General features: G+C 44.3%; 1 protein-coding gene across 1 annotated transcript in view; it reads left to right on the top strand.

Annotated features, from left to right (window-relative positions):
* ANO2 (anoctamin 2) overlaps nt 1–19,067 on the top strand; it is a 340,778-nt gene that overhangs the window by 255,294 nt on the left and 66,417 nt on the right. Inside the window, exon 15 of the mRNA XM_072766166.1 lies at nt 8,885–8,959. Within this exon, the coding sequence (XP_072622267.1) occupies nt 8,885–8,959 (75 nt within the window). The remainder of the gene's footprint in view (nt 1–8,884; nt 8,960–19,067) is intronic.

A 19,067-nucleotide genomic window follows, 5' to 3' on the forward strand; every position in this document is an offset into this window, starting at 1 on the left:
AGAAATAAAATTTGAGAGGAGCCAGAGCCCAGATCATGTCAGCCTTGGAGTCTGGCACGGGGTTTAGATGCATTCTTAGTCCAAAGTCATTTGGCTTAAGGCCTTTGTGTGATGTTCTAGATGAGGTGGCATATTAAGGATTCACATGTAGTACTAGTGGAGGGCACTGATGGCTTTAGCCCAGACCAGTCCTTTTAAAGACATGGAGTCCTGTAGAGGGACAGTATAGAAGGGTGTCCCCTCGAGAGAGTGAGTAGGGAGGGGCTGTCTCCAGTTTGAAACCAGGCAGGGCACCTGGTGGAACAGTGGGGACTGGGGTCAGGGAGGGAGAGGAGCTTAGCCCAGTACTGGAACCCAGGAAGGCCAAGGTCAGGAAAGTGAAGCAGGAAGCTATTTGGGGAGCCTCAGGGGTCAAAGTAAGCAGGCTGGACCTCAGGACGGGAGACAGGGAGCCAGAGTCTGTTTTTCTATGTCTGCTGGGAAAACCAAACAGTGGGAGGATTAAAGAATGTTTTCCATTTTAGCCACAAATTATACTGTTTTCAGCCCTGGGCTTCAGGCATGTAGACTTAGGTGCTGTGCCACGTGACTCCCTCATGCTCCTTGGCCAAGACTTTCCTCCTCCGTTGAGACTCTGTCCCTAAAAGTCTTTCTCTATCTCTAGACTCTCTAGCTGGCTCTGGGCGTTAGTCATGGGTAGGTCCATAGGGCTGAGGAGCAGGATTGGTGGGCTTAGCTAAAGAGGCTGTGTGTGCTTGGACTGTAGGGACCATGACCAGTCTGCAGGGCCTCAGGCTCAGTGAAGGGAGGAACATGCACTCAAAAGCTGGCCTTACTCTTCTGGACAGGCCATGAAGGCTTTCTGGAGGAGGAGCTATTTTAGGAGGGAGAACTAAAGAGAGAGAGAAGGTCATAAAGTTGGTGGCATCTCTGTTCCTAGAGTAGAGGTTTTTGAGAGTTCTTGAAGGTTCACCCAGCAGAGGAAGCACTGAGCAGCCATGTCTGAGGGCAGAGTGGCACCAGAATGGCAGAAGGAGGCCACACAGGATAGTTATGTAGCTTTGGAACAGGAAGAGTGGCCCTTGGGTCTGTGCTGTAGGAAGCATTGCCCAAAGTGAACTGGGGTTTCTTTTACTTTGACAAGGACACTTCACCTAATGTGTTCCAGCCAGCGCCAAGGCCCCTGGTAGATGAAGCCATAGTAATGCTGGTAATGATATTAGGTAACAGGTACTGTGTACTGTGTGCCAAGCACAGACCCATGCAGATTCCCACATGTTACCTCATTTCATTTTCACAGAGGCTGTCTTGCACAATTGCCACTACTTTCAGTCTCATTCTTAAGGATGAGGGCATTGAGGTGTAGAGAAGTTAGTCACACGCCTGCAGCCACATAGTAGGTATGCAAATTGGGAATCAGACCCAGGCAGCTGCCTCCAGACTCAGCTGCCTTGCATGGTTCTGGGGCACTGCTGGCTCTCCCAACCGGGCTGGTGGGATGTCCAGCTCTCACAAGGAAGAAGCAAAAGGATACGAAAGAAGATAAACGAGCAGAGAATGTGTTTTTTTTTTTTCTTCTTCTTCTTCTTCTTTTAAATTCAACTTTATGGCCCCATTTTACAGATTGCGGGCCTCCAGCCCGGGCCTCACTGTCTTTTTCCTTAGTATTTTATGTAGAGGCCTCCAAAAATTCACAGCGTAACTCCTCTCAGTCTATGGCTCTCATTTATGTAGTAAAAGGGCACTGAATCCCATCTCTGCCTCTTACATACACGCTGTCCTGTGAGTGGTGGAATTTAGGATGTAGGCTGCCTCAGATATTAACCTCCATCTGAAAATGGGCTCGGGGGTCCCCCTGACAGTGGTGCACCAATGGGTCAGCCTATGAAAGTAAATGAAGCTCCTTAACCCTGAGACCTGCAGCCATACAAGACAGGCTGTCATCCCTCCTCTCCCAGAGCCCAGGCGACCCTAGGTTTTCTTGGGTCCTCACCTCACCTCTGCCCCAGGGATGCTCCAATGGAAACGTATCTCTCGGGATCCCTGGGTGGTGCAGCGGTTTGGCGCCTGCCTTTGGCCCAGGGCGTGATCCTGGAGACCTGGGATCGAATCCCACATCAGGCTCCCGGTGCATGGAGCCTGCTTCTCCCTCTGCCTGTGTCTCTGCCTCTCTCTCTTTCTCTCTGTATGACTATCATAAATAAATAAAATAAAATTAAAAAAAAAAAGGAAAAGTATCTCTCACTTCTTCTCATTTCCCCTCTCTGCCTAGTGTTTCACCCCTATTCAACCCACCATCCTCTGAGTCTCCCATGTATTTGTGTCTCCTGTGACCAGCTGTGTCAAATCGTGGTACATCAGAGGCATTAGCACAAGGACCTCAGGAATGGCACTTGATCTACTTGGAGGGCTTACGTTCTTGACAATGACACTAAAACAAGCTATTGCTGTTTGACCCTTATTCAGACACAGTTGAACCTGTATTAAGACTTTTCTTTAGTGTTCCACCTAACCCCCCTTTTAAGTCAAGCTCCCAGTCCTGCTCTTGCATGGGGCCCCAGCCTGGGACTGGCTCCTATTGGTCATGAGATTTAACCAGTCCTGGTTCAGCCTTGTCATTGGAAATAGGTAGTTCCCCCAAATGATTTCACTCAGAAGCCCCATCTAAGCACTATCAACCCTCTTCATCCTCAGTTCTCCCTCTATTGTAGTGGTTGGATCCCTTTTCTCAGGAAACTAAGGCAAAGTGTCCCTAAAGGCAGGGCTAAGGAAGTGGCAATTCTTCTCCTACCTAGCATTGGCCTCACTGAATTCTAAGTGCCGAGGCCATGCCCTCCTTGCTTCCTTGCACAGACAGGGACCCAGGTGAGGCTGGTTAGATATGTCCAGAGTTCAGGTCCACAAACCTGATAGGAGACACACTGGCTGCACATTTATTTAGCTTGCATTATGTGCCTGCTGCAGTGCTTAAACACCAGGTAGTTGCAGACAAATAAGACATGGTCTCTGCTCTCCTGGAGCTGATAGTCCATGAGGAGAGACAAGGACATCAGCAGTTACAGCAGAAGGTAACGAGACCAAGGATGCTCATGGCCTGAACTGGGGTGCCAGTGGTGGAAAGGAAAGGAAAAGCAGACAAGGAAAGTGGTTATGGAGCTAGATTCTGTAGGACTTGGGGCAGCTGCAGGTGAGTGTTGGGAAAGAAATAGCCCAAGAAAATGCCTCAGTTTCAGGCTTTCTCTCAGGCTCAAAGGGTTGTGGTTCAGTTCACTGAGCCAGGGGGTGAAGAAGAAGGGTAAGAAGGTTTATGGAGAAAGAAGATTCATTCCTCTGGGACATTTTGAGCTTGGGACATTCCACTGAGCCCATGCCCTTGAGTTCCCTCCCCAAAACCCATAACTTTAGTCTAATTATGAGGAAAACTTAAGCTAAGCCTATATTGAGGAACATTCTATAGGATACTTGACCAGTACCCCTCAAAACAACGTCCTCAGGACAAAGAAACCACCATAGTCTAGAGGAGCCTAAGGAGATATGATCATTAAATATAATGTGGCCTCTTGGGTGGGACCCTGGAACAGAAAAAGGATATTAGGTAACCACTAAGAAAATCCAAATAAAGTATAAGCTTTAGGTAATAATAATAATGTACAGTATGTGTTCATTGGTGGTGAAAATTATACCCACATTCATGTAATAGGGGAAACTGAGTGTATACACCTATACTGTCTGTACCATCTTTGAAACTTTTCTGTATATTGAAAGCTCTTCTAAAGTAAAGAGTTTATTGAAAGGAAAGAAAGTAGAGGAAGAAATTCTCATCATCACTGGTACAAATGCAGAACGGCGCAGCCATTTTGGCAGTCTTACAGTTGCTTATAAAATCAAACATAGACTTGCCCTATGACTTAGCAGTTCCACAACTTAGTATTTACTTAAGTGAAACCAAAACCTATGCTCACATTGAAGCCAGTACATGAAGACTTATAATGGCTTTATTTGTAATCACAAGAAACTGGAAACAGCCCAGACATCTCCCAGCTACTGCTAGGTAAATGGACCGTGGCACATCCCTACACTGAGACACTACTTAGCAATGGGAAAGATCAAGCCCCTGAGAATGCCACACGGCTGAATCTCAGCTGTGTCATGATAAGTGAAGGAAGTTAGCCTCAAAAGGCTCCACGCTGTCTGAGTTTACTTAGATGGCATTCTGGAAAAGGCAAAACTAAAGGCACTCATGCCAGGAGCTGGAGATTGGGAAGCTGGACTCCAAAAGGACAAGGTAGAGGGAATATTGAGTGAATTGGAATTGTTCCTCATCCTGATTGTGGTTGTGGCTACAAAACAGTATATGTTCACAGCACACAGAAGTGCACACTAATAAAGTGCATTTTGCTGTTTAAATTTCACCTTAAAAGTGAAAAAATAAAACAACTGAGGGATGATTGGCCACTTTTTAAAACCATTCTCCAAGGGATTTGTTTAAATAGTATTCTCACCTGTTGCACTTTCAGTGCTCCCATTTCCAACTGTTCGGTCTGCCAAAAGGGCATTTTGGTGGTTTTAAGTGAATATTCACTATGCTGTGTGCTGTTTGGAGACTCAGAAGGGGGAGCTGCAGTCCAGAAACAAAGACCCAAAGCAAAGACAAAGAGATGACAGCTAGGCTTATATTTGAACAATGGGGAAATGAGGAAAGTGCCTCCTAATCACCTGCTTTTGATATAATCATGAAGCTGATGAGATCTTACTTTTGTACAACATCTTATAGCTTACAGAGCTCTCACAGGCATTCCCCCATGATCTACATATTGCTTCTCCCACTAAGATGGGATATAAGTTGTCACCTTCCTTGTTAAAAGGAGACAGAGGGGGCATACCTGGGTGATTCAGTCTCTTGAGCACCTGACTCTTCGTTTTGGCTCAGGTTATGATCTCAGCATCATGGGTTTGAGCCCTGCATCCGGCTTCACACTCAGAGCAGAGTCTGCTTAAGATTCTCTCTCTCTCTTTCTCCCTCTGCCTGCCTCCCCACCCCCACCCTCCACTTGCACACACATATTCTCTGAAAGAAAGAAAGAGAGAGAGAAAGAAAGAAAGAAAGAAGAGAAAGAAAGAAAGAAAGAAAGAAAAGAAAGAAAGAAGAAAGAAAGAAAGAAATTTTTTTAAAAATAGGAGAGGGAGGGATCCCTGGGTGGCGCAGCGGTTTGGCGCCTGCCTTTGGCCCAGGGCGCGATCCTGGAGACCCGGGATCATGGAGCCTGCTTCTCCCTCTGCCTGTGTCTCTGCCTCTCTCTCTCTCTTTCTGTGACTATCATAAATAAATAAAAAATAAAAAAAAATAGGAGAGGGAGGTACTGAGAGTTCTCACTTACCTCTGTGTGTGGCTCAGAGCTCTCCATAGGTTGGTAATCAACATAAGACACATGGTAACTTGGTGTGGTATGACTATCTTATGTAGTTGGCAAATAAAGAATATAATTACTTTATAGATGATGAAACTGAGGTTCTAGGACTTTTCCGAGGTCACTTGGCTAGTAAGCATTAGTGGCAAGAGTTCAACTCAGATGTTCGGCTTCCAAGCCTGCTTCTCTTTCTCTTATCCTGTATGTTGGCAATGGGACTTTGCTGCATAGTGTATTTAAATTAATGGCATTTTGCCATGAATCTTCACCTCTTTAATGTGCCAGTGAGTGGAGAGTTCCAGTTAGCTTCCACTATCGGAGTCAGTTGTAACACATAAAGGCAGCTTTACTCACTGTCATCTTTACTAGTAACTTTGGGAGCCTGGAAGCAGTCTGCATTCTTTGTGTTCCTCTCAGCTCCTGTGTTTGGATAGTGTCTGCATATATGAGAACTGTGTGTATGTTGGAAACTGTGACTTCCAGAAAAAAAACAACTCATCAGGGTAAACATGAGAGAGAAGGTGATTTTTCAACAAACACCAGAATATCTATATCAGAATGAGTATTTTTCTTTCAGATAACTGCTTTGAGAGGATATCCAATTCAGTTGCTTTCTACTTATGTCTCATTTTTATGCAAAATAAAAACACCATGTTCCTTACCAGGACTAGCTCTGAGAAGCCTTTCCTCTGACTCCTTAGTGGTCTCTGAGTTCCTTCTGGGCAGAGCTGAGCCTTCTGCCCTCCACGTCCTCAGGTATCTAGACCAGAGTATGGCCCTCCAGGGGGCTCAGACTGTGTCTGTTGAGTGGAACTGAACTAAAACTCATTATCTGGGACAGGGTTGTCACTGCAGGGTGGAGGATAGTCCACAGACATCTCATCCCCCTTGATCTCTGGCCTGAAGAACGTGGACAACCACTGGCAGGAAGCCTTAGCCAAAACTATCTCAGTTGCCTGACTTTGCCCACAGGTTTATTAGTCATTCCGTACAACTGTACTTCTTTCTTTGAGCCCATTTGTCCTTGGCCACATTTCCTGCTCCTTGACTTTTACTTCCCCTTCCACCATTTCTATCCACCTATGCTGTCTAGTGTCCACCAGACACTATCCAACTCTGCCCTGAGGGCCACTCCAAGCCTCATCTCAGCCTCACTGACTGGTTTTTCTCGCCCCCTTCCCTCATGTTACGGACCGAGCATAGGTTTTTCTACCCCTCCTTCCCTGCTCCTCACTCAGAAGCCCCTCTAGGGAGGAACTGGTGACCAAAGGAACCTCTAGAGTTTTCCTGGATCACCACTGATATTTCAGAGCAATGGTATTCCTGATATTTCATGGATATTCCTCGTTCGCTGGGGTTTAAGGCAGAACCTCTCGTCTCTAGGTCAGAGAACAGGAAAAGAGAGAATCATCAAAACCTTCCTAGCCCTGAGGGGCCTCACAAAGAGCCCACCACACTCCGCCATATTTCCATTCAGAATCCCTATTAAGTGTTATCATCCACCGCACATTGCCAGTGTTCCTCATCAAAATTTTACAGGAAAACATTACTAGTGTGAGTGAAACTAAGAATTAACACTGAAGGAGGTAAATAAAAGAAAGCTCTATTCCCTCTTAATGTTGGCCTAACTTAAAATATGAATGAGCCTTCTTTCAGTCCTAATAGAAATATGTTTATATGCTCCCATGTATTCAGAATAGTTTGACCTATAGTTACCCATTCTCACTGTATGATGGAAAGTCTGCTAGGCTCGAAGTCTAGAGCCTGGATTTGGTCAAGCTGTCTATGAAAGTTGAGTATCACTTGCTTATGTCATCTGGAAATGACAGTGCTAGTCACTGAATGGCTTCTGCCCTAACACTCACTCCTGCTTCCATTATCGAGCCAGTTCAGCCCTGTGCTGAATTCCAGCATGCAGTGAGAAAGACACATTTTTTCTCAAGTTGCCCAAAGGCTCACCCTCCAGATAACCCTCTTTTCCAAACAGCAAGTGATCCCTAAAGCTTTTTGGTATGGTTGTCCCTTCCGTCTCATTAGACTGTGAGCCCCCCACGGCAGCAATCATATCCACTTTCTTCTGTCTCCCCACCATGCCTGGGTGCCAAGGTCTGAACTCAGTGGTCACCCACTGGCTTTTAGAAAGATGTCCTTCAGGCCAGGAGGGCCCTTAACTTACAGTACAAGCTCTCAAAGGCTAGATGGCACTGTTGCTAGAGCCAAATCCGGTGTATTCTGAAATAAGGGGGAGAAGGGAAGAGAAAATAGAGCAGGAAGCCCTGGACTGTGGACTTGCTGAGTTTGACTCGGACTTGTTACAGAGATGCGTGAGGACTCCTCCAGCACGGAGGGTTTTGCTATTTCACAGCCCTTTACCCACATGGCCCCAGTGAGGCTTCACCACAACCTTGGTAGAGACAGGACACTGCACCAATTCTAACTTTGTAGAAAAGCAGCTCAGAGAAATCAATGCCTGGGCTCCAGTTAAATGGCAGCGAATCAGCAGAGATTTCTGCCATCCATGCCTTGTTGGCATTGCTCTGCCAGGGCAAAACACCTGGAGTTTGCCTGAGGAGGACTATGGTTGGTGGCATGGCTGTCCCAGGACAGTCACTTGGGTAAACTGGACCCAGTCTGAGGGGAAAAGGTAGGGTTAGCAAACAGATTGACTGCAAGGTACCAGCCTCATCTCTGTCTCAATATGTGTGCTTTTTTGACCAGGGGAGAATACAGTCATTTTGGAGGAAACAAATGATAACACATATAGGTTCTTTGAAGAAAGGCAACTGTAGGTGATTTGTACGCTTACTAGGATTGAAGGCAAATGGTTATTGTTTCATTTAAAGAATGACTTATTTTAAGATGCTGCTCAATGATTGGTTTCTTTTTTTTAAAAAAGACTTTATTTATTCATGAGAGACACAGAAAGAGAGGCAGAAGCACAGGCAGAGGGAGAAGCAGGCTCCATGCAAAGAGCCTGATGTGGGACTTGATCCCAGGAATCCGGGATCAGGCCCTGAGCCAAAGGCAGACGCTCAACCACCAAGCCACCCAGGCATCCCTCAATGGTTGGTTTCTAAATGTCATTTGTCCATTGCTTCATTATGTTCACATGTTTCTCATTAAAATGATACAAAGCAAAGAAAACCATTCTGTGTGGTAGGTGGGATGGGTGTCATGACTGTGCCCATTCTACAGATGAAGAAATAGAGGGTCAGAAATGATCACACGTTTGATCACTGAAATTTCATCTTGGTATGAGGCTGGAATCAAATCTTCTCCTCTTTCCACCATAGTTTTTCCAGGCTATTTAGAAATCACAAAGTTTGGAGGGCTGTTGTGGATATGGAGGGTAAAGCATCAGAGACTAGGAGAACAGAAGAGTAATGAATGATTAAGGATATGCAATGTGCAAATTTGAGAGAAAATCGATATTTCTGTTGTTTGTGCCATCTGATTGTACTCTCCTATTTCCCCAGGATGATGAAGATAAGCTGACCTGGAAAGATCGTTTCCCGGGTTACTTGGTGAACTTCGCCTCCATCTTATTTATGGTAATTTTCTTGATGGAACACCTGCTTATGACTTATGCATGTAGATCCTGTAGAGCAAATGCTGTGGGTATGTTATTCTAGAATGCTGTGGGGATAATGAGGAGCTAGTAAGGATGAAGCCACAGTCTTCCTTGTCTAAACAGCAAGGATCTTTCTGATAGTGAGGCCACTGTGGGTATCAGTCACCTGGAGAGGGTAAGGTGATTCCTTCAGACCCAGAATGGAGGTCAGTGGCCTTGAATGGCTCCAGAAGGAGGATTTATCTTCCCAGATAGAAGATGGTAGCAAGGTTCTATCTTGCCAGGCTTGAGTACAGGGTTTTGAAGTGGAACTTCCAGGAATGCCTTCTGCACTGAGACAGATCAAGACCTTGGAAGAAGTAACCCAGGAAAGAAGTAATTCCAGGCAGAATCGTGGCATCCTGTTCAGGCTTCAGGCTGGCTCTCCCTGATGGTTTGTGGAAGAGAACAGAGCCTGGAAACCACAGAAGACAGCCAGCTTGGGCTCTGTGTGAGCCCAATTCTGTAGCTTCCCTGTAGTTATTGTGTTTATTTCCCTGTGTGCTCCGTTAGAGTTTGGAAGAACCTTTTCAAAAGACCCAGATGAATCTCAGCTGTATCAGGGAAGACGAAGAATGGGTCTGTGGTTCACATTCGAGTCAGATCAATGAGGTGGTAGCACATCATTCTTGGGAGCCAGGATGGTTGAGACCACAGTGAGTAGATCGAGAAGACTTCAGGAAGGTGAAACTCAGAGAACTAAGCTCAGATCACTGAGACCCCTTGCCCTCCCCACCCCCCTTTATGGTAGATTCCATCTAGTATTCAAGGTTGGAACTTGTGTTTTAAAAAGGAAGGTTGTAAAAAAAAAAATAAATAAATAAAAATAAAAAGGAAGGTTGTGTCCTTCCATAATTTCTGAGCAGGACTACACATTAGTTGTGGCGTTATAGTTGCTTATTCTGGGACTGAAGTCATAATAATTTTCTGGACCTCCTTATCAACATTACCTCTGGCCCTGACCCAAGGTTATTATAGTTGTTGTGACCATTGAGGACAGGAGCCATGTCTTAATCACAGAAATTAGAAGGAATCCTAGGCACCATCTATTTCAGCACCTCATTTCACAGATGAAGTACAGAGGTGATGGATGCCTTGCCAAAACTGAGACATCTGCATTCGTTACCTTCTCATTGCTTAACAAGAGCAAAGCATGCAGAATTTATTCAGGAATATGTGGTGAATCGCAATGTGTTAAACTGAAGTGATATAAAGTTTAATTTAGCATATCAAAGCCTCCCACAATATACCTATTATTGTCAAAGAGTTTATTCATTCATTCAGGAAATATTTAACAGAGGGCACCTGTCAGGCTCAGTTTCTGGAGTGTGCAACTCTTAATCTCCAGGATTGTGAGTTTGAAGACCATGTTGGGTGCAGACATTACTTAAAATCTTTAAAAAAAAATTTAAAATATATCTAACAGGTGCCAACTGTATGCTTGACACTATTCTTAGGCACTGGGGATAGAATAGAAAATAAAATAATCTCTCCTTAAGGAGTTTCCAGGTAGCAAATATGTGCCTAAATAAGGAAACTGATCAGTAAAATAGACTTCTATCTCCAGTAGTGGTAGGTGAGGCTCTTTGTAGCATCCCCTCTTGCTGAAAAGAAGAAATATTGGATAAATATATTTTTCATTCTTCTTAAAACCTTGAGGGGATGATAGGTTAGTAAAGAATATGAGACTCTTCCTAATACAGATCCATCTAAGGGAAATGGAACCAAGGAAACAAATACCTGGGCCCTAAAAGTGCTTTAGCCTTGAGGGCATCTTCTCATCTAGGTGAACTTGGGCTTTGGTTTTGAGTGGTTTTATGGGGCAAGGGGGAGAAAAATTGGGGTGTGGCTGGCTCAAAGTGGAGATGCTAACAGGAAGTTCTCACCAAGTTAAAATGGAACACCACAAAAGAGCTACACTCTCCAAATAAAGATGAAGTAGAACTAAACACATACCTTCCCCATCCATGGGACTGCAAGAACATTATAAGGAGAACAGGAAGAAAAAGGGAAACAAAACCCTGAGAAGTGGCCACAGGTGATCCCTATCATGGAATTCTGGCCTGATTTGTCACTTGGGAGGACCAGGGAACCTCAGGCTATAAACTTGGTTCAGGACAAGTCGTGTTTCCAGGTGCCCAGCAGAAGCAAGCACAAGTTTTCTCTGTAGGAAGGCACATCCCGCCAGTCCTCAAAAAATGCCCCACAATAATTTTTGAAGGGCAAAAAAGAGAATACAGTTAAAAATAATCAATTATATAAGAAGCTAAAGCACAAATGGAAGAGAACCAGTGTGGAGAGAGAGCAAAAACTAAAGATACTAGAAATATCAGTCACAGGTTAAAACACCCCATTTGAAAATATCTGCAAAAAAAATAAATTATGTTTAAAATGACTTAAGGATTTGAAAACCACCCAATAAATCTTCTAGAACTGAATATATATCAATGAGACGTGTACTATGTAATAATGAATATATACATAAATATGAACATATTAATATATAAATATATATAACATTTTGTATATACATCCTCCTCCCCCTGCCCCGTGGGTGGGTTTAACAACAAATTAGACATAGCTGAAGAGATAATTTGTGAGCTGCAGTACAGGTTAGAAGAAAGTATCCATAGTGCAGCATAGGGAGGCAAAAGATTGAAAATTCAAAAGAGAAATTAAAGATTTGGAAATAGAGTGAGAACATTTCACATGTATTTAATTGCAGTACTGGAAAAAGAGATACAGTGACTGTTGGTCTCCTGATTGGCTAGTTCTGCCAACAGAATTCCAACTCAGAGATTGAAGAATCCCAGTGAAATTCAAGCAGGAAAAAGAAAAAGAAATCTACATGTAGATTCATGACAGTGAAATCGTAGAATATATAAGACACAAGAAGGGGCTCCTTGCTCAGCCGGGAGTCAGCTTCTCCATCTCCCTCTGACTCTCCCTCTGTTTATGCGCTCTCACTCTCTCTCTCTCTCAAATAAATCAATAAAATCTTAAAAAATATAAGGTAGAAAAAATTAGGTAGAATTACAGTGCATACAATAATAATAGCATATAAGTTGAGTGGGCAATAATGAAACAAAAACATTGTAAGATCTTTATATTTTCTCCCTGACAATTTATATGGAAGCACAAAGGCTAAGAATGGTCAAGACATTCTTGGAGAACCCAGGTAGTTCAGTCACCTAAGTATTTTGGCTCAGGTCATGATCTCTGGGTCCTGTGATCAGGCTGTGGCAGACTCTGCACTCAGTGGGGAATCTGCTTGAGGATTCTCTCTCTCCCTCTCCCTCTGCACCTCCCTCTGCACACACTCTCTCCCTAAAATAAATAAATCAATCTTTTTTTTAAAAAAAAGAAGATAGTCAAGACACTCCTGAAGAGGAGTAAAGAGGGCTAAGGTACTCTATCAAATAGAAACTTACTATAAAACAGTAATAAGTATGACAGTGTGATATTGTTGCAGGAATATAATTAGACTGGTGGAACAAAACAGAAAGCCAAGAGTCAGATCCATGCAAATAGCACTGCTTATACTTGGAGAAAAGGTGGATCCATAAAAATTTCATTACAGGGTGCAAAACAGAAGTTCAGAATTACTCTAAGGTTGTTATCTTGAATAATCAAAAGCTAGAGTTAAGCTTCCTGGAATAGGGAAGAATTCTGAAATTGCCTTCATGTTGAATATAAATCTGCAGTTCAGAGGAAACCTGATAAGATGGTATAGGTGCTATTAAAAGCCATGAGATTGTACACAATCACCAGGAGAGTGAGGGTAGCTAGATGAAAGTCTAAGAGTTGAGTCCCAAGACACTGCCATGTTCAAATTTGGGTGCATGAGGAGGATCCAAAAAACAAGATCAAAAGTAACAGCTGGCAGAGTGTGGACAGTCCTGGAAGCCAAGAAACTATTGCAAGGGGAGGGCAATCAATGATGTCAGATGCCAGTGATAGGTCAGGCAAGAAGAGAACTGAAAAGAGAAGCTTGTCTGCTGTCCAAGAGAGGGCCTGGAATCGTCATCATCACTGTCAACAACAAATAGGTTACTGCATCACCACTGACAAATACAGGCATACCTTTGTCTTATTGTATTGTATCTTATTACACTTTGCAGGTTTTAACATTTTTTACAAATTGAAGGTTTGTGGTAACCCTGTATTGAACAAATCTATTTGTGCCATTTTTCTAAGGGGTTTGGCTTATTTCTTGCCTCTGTATCATAGTTTAACAATTCTTTTTTTTTAAAGATTGATTTATTTATTATAGAGAGCATGCATGTGCATGAGTGAACATGCAAGTGGGGAGGGGCAGAGGGAGAGGAAGAGAATCTCAAGCAGACTCCCCACTGAGCAGGGAGCCTGATGCAAGACTCAATCTCACGACCCTGAAATGTGACCTGAGTCAAAACCAAGAGTCAGACCCTTAACTGAGTCAGTCACCCACAAACCCCTAGGTTGGCAATCCTTACATTATTTCAAACTTTTTCATTATTATTACATTTGTTATGGTGATCTGTGATCAGTGATTACAACTGACTGGAAGCTCAGATGATGGTGGTTAGCATTTTTTAGCAATAAAGTGTTTTTTAATTAAGGTATATACATTGATTTTTTTAAAGGCATTATGCTACTGTACCCTTAATAGACTACAGTAGAGTATAAACATAACCTTTATATGTACTGGATGACCACAAAATTCATTTGATTTTCTTCATTGCAATATTTGCTTTATTGTGCTGGTCTGGAACCAAACCCACAATACTCTTGAGGTCTGCCTGTACTGAAAACTGGGTCAGTGGTGGGTCATCTGCCCAAAGTTCTATATTTTTAAAAATTCCATAGAGGCCTCCTAACTAGACTGGAGGGTGCAGTAATTTATTGTTGTTGTTTAGAAATATTATATGATTATTTCTCCATCTTCCCTTTTCTAACCCCACCTACCTCTACATCTTCATACAAATGGGAGATTCTGTATCAGAACCAAGAACTAATTGCTATATCTCACTGATGCCTGGGGTCTTGTAATCAGCCAGTGCTGAGCACTGGACTGTGTGAGAAGAAGCTGAGAAGAGAGTGGTAGGGATGGGATCTTTAAAGATCACCCCTTTAGGGGCACCTGGTGGCTCAGTGTGTTAAGTGTCTGCCTTTGGCTCAGGTCATGATTCTAGGGTCCTGGGATTGACCCCATGTCAGGCTCCTTGCTCAGCAGAGAGTCTGCTTCTCTCTCTCTCCCACTCCCCCTGCTTGTGTTCTCTCTCTCTGTCTGTCAAATTAAATAAATAAAATCTTAAAAAAATGTCACCCCTTTATAGTCAGGTTCTCTTGGGTTCACTGAGATAAGGATTAATAGCACTCCATCTTACTTTCAAAAATATTCCAGGTTGGGCAATAAATTATATAGTCTCCTACCTATTAGATTTTTAAAAATCTTTATTTTGTGCTAACTTGTTCTCATTTTTTCTTTTTTTCATTTTAAAAGATGTCTCAATATTCTAAAGGAAAGGGCTTGGCAGTGCCCTAGAACAAGGTGTGGAGTGAGAGATAAAGGGGTCATGACAGTATTTATAAAAAATTGGGATTTGGTTATGGAATTAGGATAAGCCAAAGGCACCTACTACAACACACATGACTACGGATATACTTCCCTCCTCCACCCCCTGTGACTAAATCTTGGCAGAAGATGCCAAGGCCATGGCCATGGGAAGGGTTTTAGGGATGCCAATCTGTCACATTAACTGGGGTTATTTTTCGTGGAATGGTGAGCACAAAGCAATGTCCCAGTGCTCTGTTCCTCTTCCCCACCTGTGATAGAGGGCAGCATGGACAAAGATGAATTTTCTTTCTTTTCCAACCCAACATGTTGAACTCAGTTTCTTTCCTTTTTAAAAAATTTTTCAAAGATGCATTTAATTAGTTGAGAGAGAGCATGAATGGGGGGTGAGGATGGGGCCAAAGGAGAGGGAGAGAGAATCCCAAGCAGACTTCCTTTGAGCATTGAGCCCCCATTGGAGGGCTGAGATCATGACCTGAGCTGAAAGCAAGAGTTGGATGCTCAACTGACTGAGCCCCCCCAGGTGCCCCTTTATTCCCTTTTTGAATTAAAATTCTTTTGTTTTCTTTTTATGTGGGAGGGGATTATCAGAAGCAGTGTCCCTATACTAGAGCTTGGTGCCTGAGCTTCCTTCCCATTCCCAAGACAGTCATTTACTTCTACTTGTGTATTGGGAACCAGCCATCAGAAACCCTCCTCCTTAACCTGACTTATTGCAGGGGCCTCCTAACTGTGCCTTTAGAGATCATCAGCCTACTCATTTTTTTAAAATCTAGATCAAATCATGTCACTTCTCTGCTCAAAACTCTCTTAAGGCTCTACATCTCATGAGATATAGAAGCCACCATCCTTATACTACATCCTTGTCTATATAACCTTGTACATCCTTGCACTACATCCTCCTTTTCCCCCCCTCCCCTCCCTTTCTTTCTCCTTTAGCTACCCTCTGCCTGATAGCCCCTTCCCTCAGACGGCCTCCATTAGAGCCTTGCTGAAATGTCACCTCCTCACCTATGCCTCACCTACATCTTTCCTGACCACCCTATTTTAAATTTTAAATCCCTATACTCCTGTTTTGCTGTATTTGATTCTATAGTATTTACTACACCAGATATACTAATTGATGTGTTTTAGTAGTTGGTTGTCTGACTTTCCCCACTAGAAGATCCTGTGTGATTTGTTCACTACTATATCCCTGACACTTAGAATGGTGACTAGCATATAGAAGGCACTCAAGACATATTTTGTGAATGGCTGAATGAAGAAATGAATTAGTTAATCAGATTAATAAGTTGCCAGGGATACCTTATTATGTCAAAGTCGCTAGTGTGTTTCTGGTTTAAAATTGAGCTACTATTTCTATGCCCTGTTCTAGACTGGGTATGTTCCCCTTGGTTTCAGCCCAGGTTGCTTCTGACTTGTCCATTTCTGCTTGCTTTTCAAAAATTCCTTTCCCCAGGCCTTTCTCATAGGAAACTGACCCAAAACTACTTCCGTGGGATTTTCTCTAATCCCCCCGCTCTCTACTCAGAGTGTATGAAGCACATGAACTGAGCCTGTACTCTGTCCAGCTGCTACAAGGCTCATCCTTGTATATGTGCAATGATTTTTTCAACTTTGATTCAGAATGCAAGATCTGGAGGGCAGGGACCAGACCTGTTCTCCTTCCTCATAGCGTTAAATAGGATTCTGGACTCTGTTGCCTGGCTTTTGTTGCCATTTGGTTATATCCACAAGTAAAGCTATGGGATCAGAATACCAAAGGCAATGGAGAGCATGATGATGTTCTCATGTGCTGGGGAACTAGATTCTTAGAGCCAGAGACCAGCAAATCTTTGCCAGGCAGGTTCCACAGTGAGGCAACGCTGTGAAATAGCATGAGGCACAGAATGCAGTACAAGACCAACCCCCACTTTTGGCCTATTTGAGGGGACACTGATCACAGACATAAAATATACTCAGTGTACATTTGCTGAATTTAATAAACAAAATCAACATTGCAGCCATGGTGGTGAAAACAGAGCTCGATTTAGTACTAGATGAGCTATATTCTAATGCTGAGTTGGGGTTGTAGATGTGGGAGCCACAGAGCAGGGTTCAAATCCTGGACAGTCAGTAAATCACATCCACAAAAGGCTTATTTTATATTACTGTTATAAGGATTAGTGTTCATGAAGATGTGCATCCAATAACAAAATCAAGAGGACACAAATGGACTAGTTAATGATGATGTTACCACTGTTAGCATTCCAGCTTTGCCAGGAACTGCCCAGACCTTAGACCCATCACATTGCTGCTTTTTGGGCCTCAGTTTCCTTATATATGAGATTGGAGGCAGGATGTGGCTGATCCATGAATGCTAAAATCCTTTAACTCCTACCAGAATCCTGGAGACGAGGGTTGTAGTCCGTGCCTTGTGACCTTGAGCAAGCCACTGCACCTTCCATGCCTGTTTCCTCATCTGCAAAGTGGTCATGGGACTGGGCTGGTCTTCTCCGTGCTCTTCTAACTTGAGAACTGTGATTACTGAGGGGCTTGTAGGCAACCTCGAAGGACAGGTCAGAGACTGGTTTCTCTAGTGGCCTGCAAAATCAGGGGCCGAGAGATGAGGATGGCACAGAGCAGCAGCAGAGGGTTGGGGAGGGGTGTGTCAGAGGCAGGGCCGAGGAGGCAGGGAGGGTGGAAAAGGGGCTTCCCTAAGTGAATTAGAGCAGTGCCTCTAGAACTTGAATAGGAATCTGGTTCAAGTGCAAATTCTGAACCAGTGTGTCTGGCATTGTGCTTGAGATTCTGCGTGCTCCAAGGCTCCCAGACAATGCAGCAGGTCCACAGATCACACTCTGGGTAGCAGTGAAGAGTTCTCTTCCTCCCCTAGTTTAGCAGCGGGGGCCTCTTGGAGAAGAATTGAAGCTGATCTCCTTCCCACTCATTCCTCCATGCCTCACCCCCAAGACCCCAAAGCCAAAGCTGTTTTTGCCATTGTTGTTTTCCCCCAGACCCACCCACAAAAGTACACTCTTTGATGCCCTGGCCTCCCCCTGCCTCATTAATACCACCATCGCCGGCCTTCACTGCAAAAGTGATTTTGGGGGAAAAGAATCTCACACCATGTTTTCCAGGCCCTTTCTGTCTGGCAGTGACAATCCCAGAGGAACAGGAAGTGAAAATGTCTAAATTGTTGGAGAGCGGTGATGTCATGTCCAGGTTTTCCCACTCACATGATCATCATTCTTCCCTCGTCCTGGAGGCTGGGGCTTCTGGTGCTCCCACCCTCCACCCTGCATCAGAAGAGGGGCCTCCCACCAGTGTCCTTCCCATCTTGCCTCTCCTCCACCCTGACATACATGCATGTGTGTGCACATGTGTGCATGCGTGCACACGCACACACTCTCTACCCAGAGAACACTGCCATCCTGCCTGCCATAGGTAGGCCTTCTTTTGCACACTGTGGCCCATAGAACAAATAGTAATATTTGTACAGCATACAGGGATAACTAGCTAAGGCTGCCACCAGCACCCCCAGGCCGCAGCATCCCCAGGCAGCCCCCAGAGGTCTGAAGACATTCATACCTTGACACATCTGCAACCTAGTCCCCAGTCCTCATTTTGGGGGAAAAGAGGACCCTCATTGGTCCACCAGGGTCCTAAGTACTGCTTGCAAAGCATTGCCTGAGCCAGGGCACCGTCTCCTCCTCCCCTCCTCCCCTCCTTTCCTCTCCACACCGCCTTCTCCTCCTCTTCTTCCTAGGGAGGGAACATGTCATCCAGGACAGTTTAGAGTTTCAGAAGGAACCTCTTCTCTCCCCATGCTTCCAAGTAGCTCTCCAGACCCAGTGCCAGCCCCTCTTCCCCTGACACCAGAGGAAATACTACCTAAACAGCCTCCTCTGCGGAAAGGATTCTAAGAAAGAAGACTTCAAATGACTGAAACAAATTAGAATTTTGCTCTGAGCAGGTTATCCACCTGGCCTGTCTCATGTCCTCCCTCTGCCCTCTCCAAGGGCTCACTCAGGGCACTTTTTTCCCCCAATGTCCTTGGACTTCATGGGAACAAACCTTCCTGGGCTGTGATGGGAGAGGAGGTGGGCTGGTCTGGGAGCACAGTTTATTATTCCTTGGTTCTAGAAAGAGGAAGTGGGGAACCCTTAGAGGTCAAGTGGCTGGTAAACTTTCCTTTTAACAAAACAGCCAGAGATTTCAGCACTGAATGAGAAATCTGAGTCCTCATTCCGGGTGCCTGGTAGAGAAATCTTTGAGTGATGTTTTGTTTACCTGAGGATCGAGGGTCTACCAGTCTCACTCCTAGTTTCTCTCCCTTTATTCTTCTTTGGGGAGCCCTCCCGTATGCAGTGCAAGAAGCTCTAATTCACTGCTTCTCAGCTCAAACACCTTCAGTGGCTCCCTGTTTCCTTCCATTGAGATCCCAGTTTCTATCCCATTATTCCTCCTGATTTAGCTTGCCCCTCTGTACGCAGCCCCTTCATTGAGCACG

The sequence above is a fragment of the Vulpes vulpes genome, chromosome 8, assembly GCF_048418805.1.
Source record: "Vulpes vulpes isolate BD-2025 chromosome 8, VulVul3, whole genome shotgun sequence".
Classification (NCBI taxonomy): Eukaryota; Metazoa; Chordata; class Mammalia; order Carnivora; family Canidae; genus Vulpes; species Vulpes vulpes.